We start from the raw sequence: 18,903 nt of genomic DNA, 5'->3' as shown, positions 1-18,903 counted from the left end.
ATTAATAAACATCGTGAGGCAGGGGCGCCTGGGTGGCTCAGTCGGTTGAGCGTCCGACTTCAGTTCAGGTCATGATCTTACGGTTTGTGGGTTCGAGCCCCACGTCGGGCTCTGCGCTGACAGCTGGGAGCCTGGAGCCTGCTTCGGATTCTGCGTCTCCCTCTCTCTCTGCCCCTAACCCCCTCGCATTCTGTCTCTGTCTCTCACAAAAATAAATGTTCAAACTTTTTAAAATAAAAAATAAAAAAATAACTATTGTGAGGAAGAGACTTTGAAACTATGCAAATTTCCTGTTTCTCCTCAAATTTTCATCCGTAATTTCACCTCGATTGCCGGTCCCGCTGCAGCAGTGATCGCTCTGGTTTGGGCGCCGGTTTCCGACTTGTTCGTTGGTTGGTTGGTTGCAGTTTTTCTGGACGGAGGGCCGTCCTTTCTCCCTTATTTGTGTTTTTATTTTATGCACTTCGCCATAATGCACTTTGCTGTAATGCACGCGTGCGGCATTTACTGAAGGTAAATCTGTACTGGGAAATACCACAGAGCTCAGTGATTGCTAGAGGTCGCTGTCTGGTCCCCGGGCAGATCCCGCGGCCGGCCAGCACCTACTCCGGGCTCCTTCGGGGCTGCCTGCTCACAGCTCGCAGCCAGTGACCCTGCATCAACCCAGAGCTGCCTTGCTGGGGAAGGTACACACCCCCCCGCCCCCCAACCTCAGGCAGCCCGCAGTGCTGATATGCCTCAAAAGTGCTGCCAATCTTGTGGGCTGACTCTCGCGCCACAGCTCCCTGGACCCCGGCGGGCGGCGAGGAAGACTGAGAAGGCCATAGCCCTGCTCGGCCCTCTTTCTGCCCCGTCCTGCTTCCTCACGGCCTCCGCTTCTAGGGAACCTAACCGAGGCGGGCTGTGTCTCCCCCACCGCAGACATGCCCTCTGGACCCTCAGCCTGCCGGGCAGGGGCAAGGTGGGGGGCTCTGGAGGGCCAGGCCCCTCTCCTGTTACTCGGGCGAGGAAGGAAGCCTGAGAGGCCAGGCTTGTTTAGCAGACGGCTGTCCTTAAGGTAGTCTTGTTTGCGAAATGCGAAGCTCAAAGCGTTGACTTTGAGAGTCACTAGAAGAAAAGCAGAACTCTGGAGGGGAAACCCTGTAGCAAGACGACTCCAGGTCCGTCCCCTCAGGCCTCCAGCCCCTTGCTGTCCTCCTTCTTGGAGCCCAGTCCTTCCAGGGTTTCAAAAGCCTGGTCACCTCTCCCGAGGCCTCTGCATTAGAGACAGAAATTCAGAGGGAGCTGGAAAGGGTGAGAAAGTGTTCAGAGACACGGGGTTGGGGGGTGGGGGGAGGTGGGGAGGAAGAAAGAGGATGCGCGTTCTTCCCAGTCCGTCCATCCATGCGTCCGTCCGTCCGTCCATCCATCATGCAGTCCATCTAGAGACAAACCTGCAATCATCAGGCTAGGACCTTCCGGGCCCCAAAATAAACTCTGCTTTATTTACATGGGAGCCGGATGATCCTGTCCGTCCTCCTGGTCCCTGGGCGCGCTCCCGGGAGCCTCTTGCGGGCGGTGCTCGCTGGCGGGGCCGGGGCCGGGGCGAGCCCTCCCCGGGGGGGGCTCGCCCGCGCCCCCGGCCTCCCCCACCGCCTCGGCCTCGGCGCCCGCCCCCTTCCGCCGCCGCCGGTCGCAGCAGCTGCACAGGTACCGGCGGAAGCCGGCCAGGCTCCAGCGGGACGACTTGGTCTTGGACGTGAGCGTGCTCGAGCTGCTTTCCGAGCTGCCCGGGTGCTCCTGCCGCAGCGGGCGCGTCCGCGAGGACGGGTGGCGCTTCCGCCGCACCCTCGGGGACCGCGCGGCCCGGGGCGGCCCCTCGTTCTCGGCGTCCTCGTCCTCCTCGTCCGCGTCCTCGTCCTTCGCCTTGTCCCTCCTCGGCCGGACGGTGGCGACCTTGCTGCGCTTCCGCCTCTTGGACCGAGCGAGGCCGGGGTCTTCCTCCTTGGGGAATCCGAGAGCAGGGGATGAAGCGCGCTCTCCACTGACCCGTCCCGTTACATACGGGGCTTCGTGTCTGAGGGGGGAAGGGAGGCAGAGAAGCCCGGAGGTCAGAGGCGAGCCCGGGCCGCGGGCGTCGGCGGAAGCCTGCCCCCCGGTGGACGCTCCCGGGCCTCACCGCAGGCTTATCCCAGCGCGCGGTGGACAGCTGGCCTCTTTCCAAGGGTCCCAGGGCAGGTGCTTTCGTTACATACGGACCCACTATGGAAGGCAGATACCAGCCGTCTAAGGACTCTGCTCTGGAACCCCTGGCTCACGCTTGGGGGGGGGGGGACGGATACGTCTATTATCTTGATTGTGGCGATGGTTTCACGAGTACATACACGTCCGCACACCAAACGGTGCACTTTCAATGTGAGCAGCTTGGGGCGCCTGGGTGGTTCGGCCGGCGAAGTGTCCCACTCTTGATTGCGGCTCAGGTCATGGTCTCAGGGTTAGTGAGATCAAGCCCCACGTGGGCTCTGCGCTGACAGCCTGCTTGGGATTCTCTCCGTCTCTGCCCCTCTCCCCACTCTCTCTCTTAAAAATTAGCATTTAAATATGAGCGATGTATTGTGTCAGTCACTGCTAACAGAAACTAGCATTTAAAGCCTCTGTCAAATAAACCAAGAGCTAAGTTCCTATACCGAGTGCGTTGCGCGGCACGTAAATGTTGGCCGCCAGCGGGGGAGGCGGTTCTGGGTGATACCTCGGCTCAGACACACAGCTCAGACGCTAGCTTCTCTGCCTCCTGCTTATCGGATCTTGGGAGGGTCACTTAACTTGACTTTACCTCAGTTTCCTCGTCTGAAAAATAGGGATAATAATAATATCTACTTGATAGGGAGGCAGTGGGAAGTTCTCAGTAAGTAGAAGCTGCAGTTACTCTCAGTGTTGGTGTTTTGTTCTGGAAGGAGTACATCTGAGCCGTGGTTAGTAAAGATGTGAATTGGCAGGGTGGCGAGAAGATATGGGAGGTTGCCGCAAGGCCTCCTAGAGGAGGTCAGTGAGGTAAATTGCCCGTGTGGTAGCGGGGCAAGGGGTGCGGGACCCCAGGGGAGGGGGGCCCGGGGTGGGGTACTCACGCTGGTCAGCTCCCGGCTCCCTTGGTAGCCCACATCATCTGTGAGGTTGTAGATGGATGTCAAGGATACATCAAAGGTGCTTAAGGAGGGATCTTCTGCCCCTGCAGCTCCCCAAGCTTCTCTGGCCTCCTGAGGGGAGAAGGAGAAGCCAGTTAGGAGGCCGAAGCTCTCGGGGCGCCTGGGGGGCTCAGTCGGTTAAGCGTCCACCTCTTGGTTTCCGCTAAGGTCGTGATCTCACGGTTCGTGAGTTTGAGCCCCGAGTCTGGCTCTGTGCCGACGGCTCAGAGCCTGAATGGGATTCTCTTTCTCTCTCTCTCTCTGCCCCCCACCTTTTTTTTTTTTTTTTTTTTTTTTACAAAAAGGAGGGAGTAGCTCACAGCAGGCAGGACTGCCAGGATCAGCCGTCCTGGCTCCTGCCTCTGCCCCAGCCTGCCCCTTACTTTGGGGTTGGAAGATAAGGACACGTGTTCTTTCTTCTTCATGATCGTAAAGTTCTGCGATCCCTGATGTGATGAGGCTCTGGCGTGTCCGCCCCCCCCCCCACACCCACAATTCTTTAGTGTTCACGTCCTCACAGAAGTGGTTGTCATGGCAATGGGAGGGTGGGGTCCGGGCCCCTGGGGGTCCCGGGAGGGCTCCTGTGAGGTGCTGAGACAGCACCCTTGCACACACACAGACCCCTGCTTCACTTCTCAGCGGGAGGGGGCTGCAGGCCTCACTCCCCAACCGCCACCACGGTGAGCAGGAGGAGGACTGGCCTTAGGGAGGGAGACCGCGGTCGAAACCTGAAAGTAGGATAGAACCTCAAAGGGCATCAAGACGCGGCTCATGTAGACTCTGGAATTCACCCTGGACTCCGCCTTTGCTGGAGAGAACTTTAACAAGAGGCAGAAAATCGTCCACCCAAAACTTCGGTGGTCAGGTGCATCTGAGACTTCCAAGGGATCCAAGGACTTAGAAGGGCCCCTTGGTGTTCGTAGGATCCTAGATTCTTCCGAAAGTCATACAGGGCATTTTGGAGAAAACTGATTACGGACTCCGCATCAGAAAATAGTATATTATGTCAATGTCAAACTTCGTGGGCGTGATAATGTTACTGTGGTTATGGAAGACAATGTTCTTGTTCTTGGCCGCTCAGAGAGGGGGTCTAAGACACCCTTCAGGATTTCTGCTCACCCAGTGCCAACCTGGCTTGCAGAACCAAGAACTGACGTCGAGTAGCTAGGAAGAAGTGATTGGCCTCGCAGAGCCCAGCCAAGTCCCCTGTGGCTCCAGAGGCGGGAAAGTAGAGGGAGGGAAAGGGGGAGGGGCACTATGGGGGGAGGGAGGAGCCTCTGGATAAGACTGAGGGTGTGGCCTTGCTAGGGGTGTGGCTATGCTTCTAGGAACCCACAGCCTGAGAGAGCATCGAATGTCTTAGTGGATGCCAAGGAGGAAAAGTGTTGATACCCAAGCACCGTGCCTCTGGCACGACAGGAGACCTCTAGAATATTAGAGACACCTCTGGAGACAATGGCTGGGGAGCCCCTACACTAACAGAGATTAAGGGCCTGCTACTGTGTAGAAAAAAGGGCTGGAAATAGAAACTAGGTTTGATTACGGAAAAATAAGGTAGTTAACATTTCTTGGACATCTCAGTATTTATCCTGACATTTATACTCGTTATTTCAGAATTTGATTTTTTTTTCCTATGAGAATATAAACATGTATTACTTATGTAAACTAAAAATGAGTTTATTGGGGCACCTGGGTGGCTCAGTCGGTTGACTTGGGCTCAGGGCATGATCTCATGGCTCATGAGTTCGAGCCCCACGTCGGACTCTGTGCTGACAGCTCAGAGCCTGGAGCCTGCTTCGGATTCTGTGTCTCCTCTCTCTGCACCTCCCCTGCTCACACTCTGTCTCTCTCTCTCAAAATGAATAAACATCAAAAATATGAATTTATCGCACGATTCCATTTAGATGGGGTACGTAGAGTAGTCAGATTCATGGAAACAGAAAACAGAGTGGTGCTTGCCGGGGGCTGGTGGGAGACAGGAATGGGCATTATGGTTAAATGGGTACAGATTTCAGTTTGAGACGTTGAAAAATTTCTGGAGACGGATGACGATGTGGTCACACAACAACGTGAATGTGTTTAACGCTAGTGAACTGTACACTTTAAGTGGTTAAAAACGGCAAGTTCCATGTTGGATATATATTTACCGCAATAAAAAATGAACCCGGAAAAAGAGAAATGTGGCAGAATTACGGTCATAGCTGTGATTCTGGATGCTTCTTGAAAACTGGCATGGCTCGCTCACAGAAGGCCTCTCCTGCCAGTTTATGAGCTCCCGGGTTGGGCAGCAAGGCTCTATTTCTGGACACCTGCCTGGCCACCGGCCAAAAAGCAGCTTGCCACTTCCTCCTCAGCTTCGCCACACACTACCTTGGTCGCCCTCTTGTTACAGATCCCAAAAGAGGGGTCGGTGGGCAGCTTGGGCTCTGTCTTGCACATCGGGAAACAGAGCATGAAACCCGTGACCCAGAGGAGACACCTAGGCAGCCTCACGTGGGCTCTGCAAGCCTCTCCGTTCTGGGCACCCGGGTCCCTGCACGTCTAACAAGGCTCTACGTTGGTTTGGTCTTCCTTCGAGGAGGGCAGGCAGCAACTGTATTCTTCCGGAAGTCTTTCAACAGAAACGTTTCCCTCGGCAACTGATTGCCAGAGTCTTCTAGTCAGAATAGATTCTAATGGGGAGAAGTAGACAGAGATGACGTGTCTTGGCCAACCCACGCCTTGTCTTGAGACTTTCCATCCACAGTGGGATGTGCCAGGGTCCCGGGGGGTGAAATGGTCTGTTCACACAATTTCCCAGGTTTTCTCTGGTCCTAGAGAAAGAAAGGACATGGGGTGTGCAATCCCAAGGGGGTTGCGAAGCAGAGTCACTGGACGTAGGTCCCTGTGGGTGGGACTATCCTACTCTGTCACAAGCCGGGTGTCTATTTCCTTCTCAAATGTCCACAGCCCAAAGCACCAAGAGGCGGGATTTCTGAGGCAGAGTCAACTGCCCTTTTAGAGAACATTAGAATTAAAACAAAGCAACGTATTCATCAAAAAGACGCAGTGAGGGGCACCTGGGGGGCTCAGTCGGTTAAGCGTCCGACCTCAGGTCATGATCTCACGGTTCATGGGTTCCAGCCCCGCGTCGGGCTCTGTGCTGACAGCTGGGAGCCTGGAGCCTGCTTCGGACTCTGTGTCTCCCTCTCTCTCTCCCCCTTCCCGCCCTCCCCCCATCTCTCTCTCTCAAAAATAACCCCACCTCCCACCCCCCAAAAAAAGACACAATGAAGAGAATGAAAAGACAGACCAAGGACCGGGAAGTCCCACGCTAACCTCCTTCAGAGCACCGAGGACAGCGCCACGAACCTGTCCTCCTCCCCGCCAACCCCCTGCAGTTTCAAACTCTTCCACATCAAGTGTGTCTTGTGTCTTTTTTTTTTTTTAAGATTTTGTTTTTAAGTAATTAAAAAAAAATTGTTTAAAGTTTATTTATTTTTGAGACAGAGAGAGAGACAGAGCATGAACGGGGGAGGAGCAGAGAGAGAGGGAGACACAGAATGGGAAGCAGGCTCCAGGCTCTGAGCCATCAGCCCAGAGCCCGACGCGGGGCTCGAACTCATGGACCGCGAGATCGTGAGATCGTGACCTGAGCTGAAGTCGGACGCTTAACCGACTGAGCCACCCAGGCGCCCCTAGTGTGTCTTGTGTCTTATACGTGTTTGTTCACCCAGAAACTCGCATAGGGCTGGTGATCGTAGGTGGTCAATAAAAGTGATTTTTTGGGGGGGCCCAAAAACTTGCACTGATCAAAAGCCTGAAAGTGAGAAAGTGGACAAGTGAGAGCGGTCTGTGTGGCTAAGAAGAGAGGGTAGTGGGTAGTGGCGACAGTGAAAGGTCTTGACTGTCAGACAAGGGAATTTCATTCCACGGACAATGGGAAGCCGCTGATTTGTTGTTTTGTTTGTTTATTCTTTCGTTTGGGTGCTTGACATTGAATTTGCCGTCTCATTCCAGCCTTGAGTATATTTCACCCCATAGCTAGGTTCCAACCTCTTTGGGGGCAGACACCAGGCCCTAACTCTGTACTTCCCACCATGGCTGTCACAGTGCTTGACTGACGTATGACAGGTGCTCAGTGAATGAGTGCCCGGTGTATCCGTGAAGGAACCAGTGGCTCAGCTGGAGGGGCAGAGGCCGAAGGGGCCACATAAACGTAGAGCCTTTTCTCTTCTGAACCCAGAGCGGCTCTTCGGCAGGGGATCTAGACTGCACTCGGGGAAGATAGACTCCCGTGTGCAGCTGAGTCTGAGAAACAAAAGCACCCGCACTTCCCATCACTCCAATCCTGGAGAAAGGCTCTGGCAAGGAATAAGAATTCCCGCAATCAGCAATCGGCACCTCCTTTGTGCTCGGCGTCGCTGCAGGACCTTTGGATAAGTGTACCCCGGAGAAATAGCACCTACGACTAAGGCAGCTTTTCCGGGCCAGAAACAATTGGGGGGAAACACTAAACTGGGGTACTGTGAAAAAGCAGTGTCGTCTGGCAAAGTCAAGGGAGGCTTCTGGGGGGGGGGCGGGAATGGGAGGGTGAGGGGGGCGGGGGGGGGCGGGGACTGGAACATGGCCCTGACCGATAGGTTGGATATGGATAAGACAAGAGCGGATTGGCCTTACAGACAACACCGCCTGGGAACCGCCCATGCCCCCCGGCCATGGTCAACGCCACCTTGTTCTTCAACATTGCCATGGACGGCGAGCCCTTGGGCCGTGTCTCCTTTGAGCTGTTTGCAGACATTTTTCCCAAAACAGCAGAGAACTTTCATGCTCTGAGCGCCAGGGAGAAGGGATTTGGTTTCAAAGCTTCTGGCTGTCACAGGATTATTCTGGGATTTATGTGCCAGGGTGGTGACGTCACACGCCATAATGGCACTGGCGGCCAGTCCATCTATGGGGAGAAATTTGATGATGAGAATTTCATCCCGAAGCACACAGGTCCTGGCATCCTATCCTGTCCGTGGCAAATGCTGGACCCAACACGAACGGTTCCATCTTTCATCCGCACCACCAAGTCCGAGTGGTTGGACGGCAAGCACATCGTGTTTGGCAATGTGACCGAGGGCATGAACGTCGTGGAAGCCATGAGTGCTTTGGGTCCAGGAGCCGCAAGAAGATGACCAGTGCTGACTGTGGACAAATCGAATACATTTGACTTGTATTTGGTCTTAACTACAGGAACATTCCTTGTGTAGCTCTGGAGAGCACTCCTCTGCCCCCATCTGCTTGCATATATAATCTTTGTGCTCCCCTGCAGTTCCCGGGTCCCGGGTTTTCCTTGCCCCCCTCCCCCACTAGCTGGATTGCAGAGTGAAGTTTATGATCATGAAATAAAAGTGAAACAACAACAACAACAAAGAGCAGATTGGAGGGTGTGTGTAGAGAAGTTGTCATTCATTCCTGGAGTCCCCACTGTGCTCAGGCATCACGCTAAGCAGTGGAAAACAGAAACCTGTCCTCAAGGAGCTCTAGTGTGGGAGGTGGAAATGGAGGGGAGGCTAAAACAAACACAGGAAATGTGTATTATTCCACAAGAGTGTTAAGTCCCAGAAAGGAGAAATCTCAGTCCTGTTTGTCACTGTATCCTCGGTACCTAGAACAGTGCAGGCACGAATCTGGGGCTCAATAAATGCATGCTGAATGAAGAAATGCTGCCGTGGAGATACAGAATAATAGTAATGTTGACAGTTACCATTTACTAAGCACATACTTGTGCTAGAAAACGTGCTCAGAAACATAATCTTATTGGACCTCCAGCATTTGGAGAGTGCTGGAATTATCTCATTTTACAGATCTGAGAACCAAGGCTTTACAGAAATGACGCCTGCCTCCAGGTTACGTAGCCCGTGAGCGGCAGACACCGAATTCACGACTGCAGAACCCCACAGGCTGCCTTGTCCAGAACGCTGTTTGGGGGCGTCTGTCTGGCAGCTGGTGGAAAAGTGCAGGGAGAGACCCGAGACAGGGCGGCCACCGCAAGGACACAGCGAACAGTAAGGCGCACGAGCCGAAGCGGTCGCGGTGGCGCCGGCGAAGAAAGGATTGCCGTTCTGGCACCTCGAAGCTCGGGGCTTGGCGACTTCCTGGATGCAGGACCTCGTTTGTCGCCTGGAAGTAGAAAGGATGCCGGTAGCCTCGAGAGAAAGAGCTTTCCCCTGGTTCCTAGCTCGCCGGTGCGCCGACCCCGCCTCCAGCACTGCGGGGTCCGCAGGGCACTGGCCGCCGCGGCCCCTGGAGGTACCGCAGCCCGGCTCGCGTTCCGGGCGCGCGCGGGCGCCGCAGAGCCGGGGGCGGGGCCTGGCCGCGAACTACAATTCCCAGGGGGCATCGCGCGGAACACCGCCGTTTTCGGCTGAGCTCACTTCCGGCCTCCGGGCTGCTGACTCTCTCTTCCGGTCTTGGTGGCCCCCCGAGAGGCCCGTGGGGTGCGCACGGTGAGCGCCGAGCCCTGGGGGGGCGCGGAGGCGTGGGTGGCGGCGGCCGGGCGCTCGGTCCCGGCGGGCACGGGAGAGGCGCGCCGGCGGGAGACGTGGCTTCCTGGCGACAGGGGGCGCACCGAGCGGGCCGGGCCGGAGGGACCCCGAAAGGGATGTGGGCCAGGAGGAGCGGGGCCCCGGGGAGGGGCGTAGGGAGGACCCCTCGAGCGTGCGCGGAAACCCGTGGGGCCGGGCGGAGGAGGGGGCGGCGGGGTCTCCGGGGCGGACAGGCAGCCTGGCGGTGGGGTCCGCGCTGGTGGCTGATGGGGAAGGGGCTGCGGCCCTGGCGAGCTGGACTTGCCGAGGGACCTCTGCCGGGAAGATCGTGGCGCCCTTACGTGCGTGGGTCGCCCGCCCCGCTCGGCGTTTCTCTCCGCAGATGAGGCTGCTGGCGGCCGTGCTGTTGGCTCTGCTTGCGGTCAGTCGGGCGGAGGAAGGAGCCCGGCTGCTGGCCTCCAAATCGCTGCTGAACAGATACGCCGTGGAGGGGCGAGACCTGACCTTACAGTACAACATCTACAATGTTGGCTCGAGGTGAGGCGGCCCGGGGCGCATGGGGGGACTTCTCGGGGTTCTCAGGCTTCACGGCTGGGACCAGAGACCAGCACAGCAAGCGGATGTTCTGGACCCGCTTTCACGTTAGGTACCGGGGCCATCGGCCACTTTGTTGAGTCGGGAGAATTTCTGAGTGGGGAGGAGCAAGAACTAGGGTCAAACCAGGAGAGGAAGATGCGAAGGCAGAATGAGCCCACGTGATCCTTTGTTACCTTGGGGGCGTTCAGGGTTCAGCACGTTGCTCCCTTCCTTTAACTTTATTCGCTGTGGTTTTTTCTTGCACACGAGCCTTAGCCTTCTTCCCCTGTGTACGTACACACAGACGCACGGAAATTGGGGCAAGAATGAAGTTAGGCCTGTGCCTTCCCGGATATTTGGTGCTTCTTAGCCATAGAATCCAGTCCTTGACCGAGATTCTTTAGTGCGACAAAGCCAAGTTTCGGTGTGATTCCCATCTGTCTTCTGTATTTCTGATATTTTAGGACAAGCAGGCAGATTTAATTGCTGATCACTTTTTTGGTTAAAGATTTTGTTTTTTATGTTTTTTTATTCATTTTGAGAGAGAGACGGAGCGCGAGCAGGGGAGGGGCAGCAAGAGAGGCGGAGAGAGAATCTCAAGCAGGCTCCCTGCTGTCAGTGCAGAGACTCGGGCTCCATGCCACCCACTGTGAGATCCTGACCTGAGCCGAAACCAAGAGTCAGACGCTTAACCAACTGAGCCACCCAGGCACCCCTGATTGCTCCTTTTTTTTTTTTACGGTGTTTGTTTTTTTTTTTTTTTATGAAATTTATTGTCAAATTGGTTTCCATACAACACCCGGTGCTCATCCCAACAGGTGCCCTCCTCAGTGCCCATCACCCACTTTCCCCTCCCCCCACCCCCCACCCCCCCATCAATCCTCAGTGTATTCTCAGTATTTAAGAGTCTCTTATGGTTTGCCTTTAAGGTTTTGTTTTTAAGTAATCTCTCCACCCAACATGGAGGTTCGAACTCACAACCCTAAGATCAGGAGTCTCAGGCTCTACCAACGGAGCCAGCCAAGCACCCTAATTATTGATTAACTTTGTATCTGTTACATACTAACCACTTTTGTCCCTCCACTTACAGCGCTGCATTAGATGTGGAGTTATCCGACGACTCCTTCCCTCCGGAGGACTTTGGCATTGTCTCTGGAATGCTCAATGTCAAATGGGACCGGATTGCCCCGTATCCTCTTGGCGCCGGGTGACAAAGGCTGGGGGCGGGGGTGGGGGCTGCGGGGGTTGGGGATGACACGAACACATTGCCGCAGTGAGGTCCCTTCAGACGGTCTGGCTGTGCTTGGCCATTTCTCCATCACCTCTCTGGATAGGATGGGACGAGAGGAAACTGAGTGTGAGTTAGTGTGGACTTGAGAAAGGAGCTTCCTAAAGTTTAGGTTATGAGGCCCTACGACATACAATACGGGAAGGCGTAGACGCTTAGATTTTCTGGTGAGGGTGAGTGTTCTCCTTGGGCTTTTCTTGTTCTTACTCTGTGCTTTCAGCCTTCCTTCGGTTAGTCACTGGCGGTTTCTGTGAGAGTGGCTGGTGTCTCATCCGTAGTGCATATTCCTTCAGAAACCTCTGTGCTGGGTACTCGTGAAGAAGCTGGATGTTGAGTGTGCCAGGGACCCGTATGAGCCCACACGTTTCGGGCTTAGCAAGAGGTCTGCATAAGCGTCATCGCGGGGTATTGCGGGCGGAAATCGCCGTGTGTTGACCGCTCCCTTTGTGAAGGGTGCATTTAGTCCGCAGGCGGAAAGGATGTTACACCAGCCTCGTTTTCTTCCTTCCTTAACTGTCCGCCCAGCGCTAGCAACGTCTCCCACACGGTGGTCCTGCGTCCTCTCAAGGCCGGCTACTTCAACTTCACCTCGGCAACCGTTACTTACCTGGCCCAGGAGGACGGGCCTGTCGTGGTGAGTGGCCCAGACCTTAGCTGATGCGGCCTAGGTCTGCTTCCCTTTGAAAACTCTTGCAGGAAACCTCCAGGGCGTTTCCTCACTAAATTCTGAGGAAGGTAAGAAGGACCAGAAGCTGGGGCGCCTGGGTGGCTCAGTCAGTTGAGCGTCCTCATGATCTCACGGTTCATGGGTTTGAGCCCCGTGCCGGGCTCTGTGCTGACAGCTCAGAGCCTGGAGCCTGCTTGGGATTCTGTGTCTCCCTCTCTCTCTGCCCCTCCCCTGTTTGCACTTTGTCTGTCTCTCTCTCTCAAAAATAAGTTCATTAAAAAAGAAAAAAAAAAAGAAGAAGAAGAAGAAGGACCAGAAGCTGGGCATGTTGTCCTTAGGAAGGAATGTGTTTCAAGTTATAAAGATCCAGAATAGAGCGGTTGAAATGGTGGGAGGGGAGCCCCGTAGCCTTCCCTCCGCTCCACACCTACTGCTTGGCTTTAACCTGGGACATGTCATTTGACGCCCAGTTTATCGTCGTCCTCGTCCTTCCCATCCGGGCCCTAGGGCACCGGCAGATCACTCCTGGTCTCTGTCGTTGCCGGCCCTTTCCCTTGCTTGGAAGATGCCTGCCGCATGCGCCCTGGTGGTGTAGCTAGATGCTCTCTGCCTCCGGCTTTCCTTCTGGCACGTTCTGCCCACAGACCCTTCGCCCTAATGAGACCAAGCTCCTCCCCGCCCTCCCTGCCCTCTCTCATTCTTTCTGTTTGAAGTGTCCCCTCTCCCCCACTTCAGTATCCACCCTCCCCAGGCCCAGCCGTGGGCCGCAGCCCTGGTGTCTGTCTCCTGCTTTTACGCCTCGTGCTTTTTTCCTCCTCGCTCTTCGAGCAGACGTTCGCCAACCGCGTGTAAACTTCAGTAGCTCGCGCAGTCTGGGCCACCGGAAGGAACGTCTGTCTCTGCCATCTCAGTGCTTCTTACCTGTTGGTCTGAAGCCATGCCCCACCCCCAGCTCACTCAGTGGCCCCTTGCGGGCCACGGACCTCGTCTTAGATGTCTCTCCGTTTCTCCCATGGGATAGGCAGTCAGTAGTAAACATTCCTCCGGTGGGTTGATGAAAAGGTCAGCAGACATTTATCGTGCCCTGGTGGTGCGCTAAGACCTGGGGACACCGAGAAGGTTGAGACACTGTCCTGGTCCTCAGAATGCTCAGGCCTTGAATTTATGAAGGCCTCTGACAAGACCGTACAAGCGGCCCGTAGGCTACGTGGTGAGTGCGCAGTAGGACGGAGACTTCACAGAGTCAGCCGTGGAATAAAAGCTGAGATTCTCTGAGCCTCGCTGCGCTTTTTTGAATTTTTCTAATAAACCACGTGGAACCAGGCCCTTGTAACCATGGCTCAGCTCTCACATCTTTCTGTTTTCTGTGTTTTCTGTGTCCTTTCTGTTTTCAGAACCTGCTGTGGGACTCTGGTTCTACCTGGTATTTGATAGGTTAAAAGACACGAGGTCAAAGGCTCGGCTGCCCCTGTAGAGCGAGCTTGTTTGCAGGGCTCGGCCTGCTTTCCAGGCAGGAATGCGGGCAGCCCCAGCCCCCCTTCCAGCGTGCCCTTGGGTGGGGCCTCGTGCTTTTCAGAGTCCTTCTCGTTATTTCGTTTGAGCCTCGTATCACTTGTGAGTATGGAAGCGTATTTCCACTTGAGGAACGGGGGGAGCGGTTGCCAAGGGCAAGCCGTTCCCTCACCCGCCTCGCCCTGCAGGGGGCTGGTGGGCCTCTCTTCCCGAGTTGGAGACGCCTGAGGAGGGAGGACTGGCTCGGATCGCGGCCGCACAGCTGGCCCCTGTTTAGAAAAGGCCCCTCGGGTGTCTCCTGGCTCCTGATTTACTCCTCTTTGCGACACACTAAGAATCCTCCAACTCTGTCCAGTCCGGAAGCTTTTCCGCGTCTTCTTGAAGCTGTCTTGAGCCTCCGCGCCCCGAGAGTCTCTCCGCTGAGGATCGGGGTGGGCGGGACGGCCCCCCCCTCACGTGAGAAGGACTGGGTCTGCCCTGATGCCCTTCTTTTCTCCTTTCAGGTTGGCTTCACCAGCGCCCCCGGACAGGGGGGCATCCTGGCCCAGCGGGAGTTTGATAGGAGATTCTCCCCCCATTTTGTAAGCTCTGCCGAGTCCCCGTACCATTCCCCAGGGACAGGGACGCCCTCTGGTTCTGGGAGCTGTTGGTCCCCTTAGAAGATCTGGGTAGTTTGTGGGTTCTCACCATACCTGTGTTTTTTGGTGTCTGACGCAGCCAGCCAGCAAATGTCCTGTGTCCCTGTGGTGCCGGCAGCGAGATCGCAGTTGCCCGCGCCGCATGCCTGCCCTTTTTCTCTGCTCAGCCTCGAGTGGAGTCCCCTCTCGGAGTCCTGGGTCTCTTTTGAGGCTTAAAAGAGTATCTTAGATTCAGAGAGTCGCAGCGCACTGGGCAGGCCAAGGAGTGCTGCTGTGGTCTGGTCTCAGAGAGCGTTCTTTGAGGACAGGCCAACTGAGGAAATTCACGTGTGTGATTATTCAGTGAATAATCGTGAAGTTCCTAATTCTGCGCTCAGTTCTGTGCTTTGCTTTCGGAAGACGGAGGTGATGGAGACACACGCTCGCTTCCCAGGGGGTGGAGGGCCGTGGGGGACTCAGAACAAGTCCCGGGAGAAACGGGCTGAGACCGAGACCGCAGACAGGGTGTCGGAGCATCTGACCTGTCTTCCAGAGTCGGGGAGGGCTTTCAGGGGGAGGTGGTGTTCGACCAGCCAGAGGAGGGAGGGAAGGGCAGGCATCTTGTGTAGGGGGAGTAGCTCAGAGGAAAGAAGAAGGCCTGACAAGCGGGTGTGCAAGGCTGGAGGGCAGAAGGCAAGGGAGAGGAGTGGAAGAGGGGGCTGGAGGTGTGGGCTTGACTGTCCGTGCAGGGCTGGGCGTCACCCCTTGAGACCGTCTGGAAGAGAGAAGCTTCTCTTCGGTCTGGGTCAGGTCAGGTGAGGCCTTGGGCTCCACAGCTCGGAAGACAGGTGGTCCTGTGGTCAGACGAGCCTTTCCGCTAAGGTTCTGCTGAAAGTTTGGGCGGGACTGCTGCCTCTCCCCGGCTCGTCATTCGCCACCCCTCCCCTCCCCGGCCCTCCTGTGCCCTGATCCAGACTTGTAAGCAAGGCCCGTGTTGTCCTCCACAGCTGGACTGGGCAGCCTTTGGAGTCATGACGCTTCCGTCCATCGGCATCCCCCTGCTGCTGTGGTACTCCAGCAAGAGGAAATACGACACTCCCAAGACCAAGAAGAACTGAGTGGGGCGGCCACGACCCTCCCTCCCCGGGAGACTCAGGTGCTTTCCGGATTCCGAAGCGGATCTCGAATGCAGTCTCTTCTCCCCTCGCCCCTGCCACCCTCTCCTGGATCCTGTCTGCTCTCAAGCAGAGTGAAGGGCGGGGCCTCCCCTCCATCCTGAAGCCGTACCAACAGGGACGCCTCCTTGGCCTCCAGCCTCAAAGGCCCTCGGGTGCCCACCGTCGAGCCGGGCAGGCAGGCGGGGAGAACTCCGAGGGGTCCAGGAGGGACGCTCAGGAGACTGCCTGGTGCTGCCCACCCAGAAGAGGCTGGAAGACGACGTGAAGGCCGAGGGACTCTCGAAGGCATGCCCGGTCTCTGCTCTGGGTCAGGGAAGCTCTGACCAAATGGGGTTTTCTAATAAAAACTGATGCCACACTGCCGTGTCTGCTTTCCCGTCCCCGGGGTGAGCTTGAGCCCCGGGCGTCCCCGCTCCTGGGTAGGTGAGCCGGGCTCTGCTCCTTGCTGGAGGGGCTGTGGTCCTGTTCCCACAGGGGTGTCTGTCCCCTTCGGACACCTTTGCTTTCGTCCCTTGCTTCCGTCTCTGCTCTCACCAGGCCCCACGTGCCGCCCGTAACCTTCCTTGCCTGTGAGCTCCTCTCCGCAGCCAGAGGACGGGGTGAGGGGTGAGCTGAAGGGCGGTCTGCGTGCCAGCAGCTGTTCTCGGGCCCCAGAAGGCATGCTGGTCTCATTTACTCACTGACCGGTCTTGGAAGAGCTTGTTTAATGCCTGGTTCTAGTCCTTTCTCTGTTTAAGAACTAGCTTGCTTTTTCTGTTTAATTATTTAAGTAATCTCCACCCAACACGGGGCTTGAACTCAGGACCCTGAGGTCGAGAGTCCCACGTTCCACCGACTTAGCCGGGCACCCCAAGAACTGGCTTTTCTTCACTCGAATTCCTTTCAATGTCAGCGGAGCCGCAGCCCTGAGGTGTCCGGAGGCCCGGCCTCTGGAAGGACTCTGGTGTCTGCTGCAGCAGCACAGGGAGAAGCCGCTGTGAGCTGACTCGGGCCAACCCAGGAATGCCGTGGTCCGAGAACAGCCTCCCAGGCAGGAGGGAAACCCAACAAACACCCGCTTTGTTCCCGCCACCAAGTTTCCCAGTTTAGATTCTGCTGGGGGTTGCGTGGTGGGGAGCAGGGGGACTGCCCAACCGATTTAACCTTTCCCAGGCCAGTGCGTGCGGGGCCTCTGGGCCCCAGGAAGGATGAAAAGGACGTGGAGACAACGGGAGGCTCCAGACGGGGTAGCCCTCCGGCAGCTCCCCTCCCTCCTGCAGGGGCTGCGGCTCGGACACCCCGGGACTGGCCAGGTCAGAGGGCGAGGAGGCTATATTTGCTTTTGTTCATTGTGTCCCCCCGGGGGAGACCTGGGACTTGCTCAGGAGAGAGGGGAGAAGCTTGGGGTGAGAACGAGGGTAGGAAGGGAGTGGGGCTGGGTGGCCAGGCATCATCTTGCTCCCTGGGGCTGCAAACTGTTAGGTCTTAGGAGGAGGGAGCATTGCTTTCTGTCCTGTGGTCTCTGCTGAAGGCAGTGAGGAGCCCACCTGTAGGGGGAGCGGTTCTGGGTCAGAGGAGGGGACTCCTAACTCCCGGAGGTACTGCCTTCCCAGAGGCTGGGGCCCTCTTCCTGCGGAACTGTCCCGGGCCCTTGGCCCTCCTTACGGAGGAGGCTGGGTAGGGCACCCAGGTCTGACGCAGATGACAAGAGCAGCATTGTGAGGGCAGTTAGTGTCACAGGCACCTCGAACGAAGGCCAAAGCCAGACACTTCATCTGGAGAGATCAGGTTCCCTGGAGTCGGGATGGAATGTGAGCCTCCTGTAAGTGGTGGAATGTGGGAGAAAACGAGAGCCTCTGAAACCTACAGAGACTTAGCTGGGCCTGCTGGCTTTGGGGCTGAGCCCTCTGAACTGGAGGAAATGTACGGGGAGATGAGTAGCAGACAGCACTTCTCCACCCCACGGAGACCACCCCGGGGAGGCGTGACCCCGACCCGACTGACCAACGCAGTCAGTGCAGGCACTTGCAAGGGGGGGGGGGGGGGGGAGAGGAAGCACGTCTTTCCTGAAGACTGGGTCCCAGCCGGAGGGGCTCCTCCCGAAAAGGCAACACAGATAGTGACCCAGCTGTCAGCCGGTTCCAGATCCTCTCCACCCCGCTGAGACCCGCCCTCTGTCCGCCCACGTCCTGCAGACTTCCGGCTGGCCCCGGCCCACGCGCACACCCCGCCCTGGTGCCAGGAGGAGCCAGGTGCCCAGATTTCCACCCACGTGACACACTAGGCCTCGGGACTCGGGCTGAAGAAAGTCCGCGGGGAGCAGGTGTTAGAATGGCCAAGAAGTTGGGAGTAACAGCTGTTCCCCCACAGGATGGGTCGAGTCCTCGCCCCCGCCCCCTGGGAGCCTGGCGGCAGCCCCGTGCCCTCTGGGACTTACTGTGTGACAGCCTGTGTCCTCCGGATGTCACGAGATTGTTTATACTTAGAGGACCTCCGAGGACCCCACGCGGTAAAATGAGGCAGTGTCCTGTCCCCCTGTGTTCTCGGGGTTTGGGGCCCAGCCCGGAGGACAGGCCGCCCTCTCACCTAGAGGAATTTAGAGCTGGGACCCACTGACTGGATCCCCTAAGTAATGCCCTCATTTCATAGATCAGGGAGGGACGCGGAGCGGAGTGCGGGCCCCACGGCAGGAGGCCTCTAGCGCATCCGAGGTCCGCACCGTACAAATGAGGACTCCAGGCCGACAGGTGGCTCTGAGGCTCCGATGGTGAGACTTTTCCACCAGGCCACAGGGCCCGGAGGAGGAGGGCCGGAGGCCCATCAGCTCGGCCCTGGGGAAGTCAGCCCGCAGAAGCCGGGATGGGGAAGGGGAGTGGAGCCCAGCGGGTAGCCCGGGAAGCCCGCCCTCCGGGCCCTAGTAATCGCCCCTCCCCCGCTGTAACCTGCCTCTTAAAGGCACCAGCAGCGGCAGCAGCAGTTTGGAAGCCAAATTCCAGAGAGGGCAAAGGACCTCCCTGACCCCAGGAGGCCCCCACTGTCAAGTAGGTTTCCAGCCGACTTCCCTGGGATGCCCTCGTTCTCCCCTCCTCAGCTCACACCCTCTCACACCCTGCCCCACCTGAGAGAGGGTGAAGGTTCCCGGGACCTGGGGCTCCCACATAGTATCCCCTTCGGGGGGGACCCCAGCTCGGCCCCTTGTACCCGTTTCCACCCGAGCCCCAGTCCAGCGGCCGTGCTTTGTTCTGGAAGTGCCGAGGACCCCCAGACCCACGATGGCACCCAAGGGGTTAAACAGGTCTGGGCACAGCAAGGTCTAGGGTGTTTGAAGTAGGGCGGGGAAGGGAAGGGCTGGGGCAGTTGAAGAGGCGGCTGGTCTGGACTGGACTGGAGGGCCCCCTGTCTCCTATGCAAAC

General features: G+C 57.1%; 2 protein-coding genes across 4 annotated transcripts; one reads left to right on the top strand and one right to left on the bottom strand.

Moving 5' to 3' along the window:
- Window positions 1–1,439: 1,439 nt before the first annotated feature.
- LOC123585855 (protein PRRC2A-like) lies at window positions 1,440–10,088 on the bottom strand. Of its 3 annotated transcripts, XR_006706443.1 has the most exons (4): window positions 3,545–3,628; window positions 3,105–3,233; window positions 2,159–2,241; window positions 1,869–2,056 (listed from the first exon to the last, which is right to left on the bottom strand). XR_006706443.1 is itself a non-coding variant. In XM_045454436.1 (3 exons), the coding sequence occupies exons 1-3, from the start codon at window positions 7,939–7,941 to the stop codon at window positions 1,486–1,488; spliced, it is 696 nt and encodes a 231-aa protein (XP_045310392.1). In that variant the 5' UTR covers window positions 7,942–10,088; the 3' UTR covers window positions 1,440–1,485. The 3 variants fall into 3 exon arrangements, 2 of the variants coding, with proteins under 2 accessions (XP_045310392.1, XP_045310393.1); XM_045454436.1 differs by lacking the exons at window positions 2,159–2,241; window positions 3,545–3,628 and adding an exon at window positions 7,873–10,088 and having other exon boundaries at window positions 1,440–1,983; XM_045454437.1 differs by lacking the exon at window positions 2,159–2,241 and having other exon boundaries at window positions 1,440–1,983; window positions 3,545–3,622.
- Window positions 9,522–15,869, top strand: SSR2 (signal sequence receptor subunit 2). The gene is made up of 6 exons (XM_045454438.1): window positions 9,522–9,634; window positions 10,056–10,210; window positions 11,340–11,438; window positions 12,063–12,171; window positions 14,220–14,297; window positions 15,341–15,869. Exons 2-6 carry the CDS (start codon window positions 10,056–10,058, stop codon window positions 15,449–15,451), a joined length of 552 nt encoding a protein of 183 aa, XP_045310394.1. The 5' UTR covers window positions 9,522–9,634; the 3' UTR covers window positions 15,452–15,869.
- The last annotated feature ends 3,034 nt before the right edge of the window (window positions 15,870–18,903 follow it).

Source organism: Leopardus geoffroyi, chromosome C3, assembly GCF_018350155.1.
Source record: "Leopardus geoffroyi isolate Oge1 chromosome C3, O.geoffroyi_Oge1_pat1.0, whole genome shotgun sequence".
Lineage (NCBI taxonomy): Eukaryota > Metazoa > Chordata > Mammalia > Carnivora > Felidae > Leopardus > Leopardus geoffroyi.
This window is presented reverse-complemented; position numbering and strand designations above follow the sequence as displayed.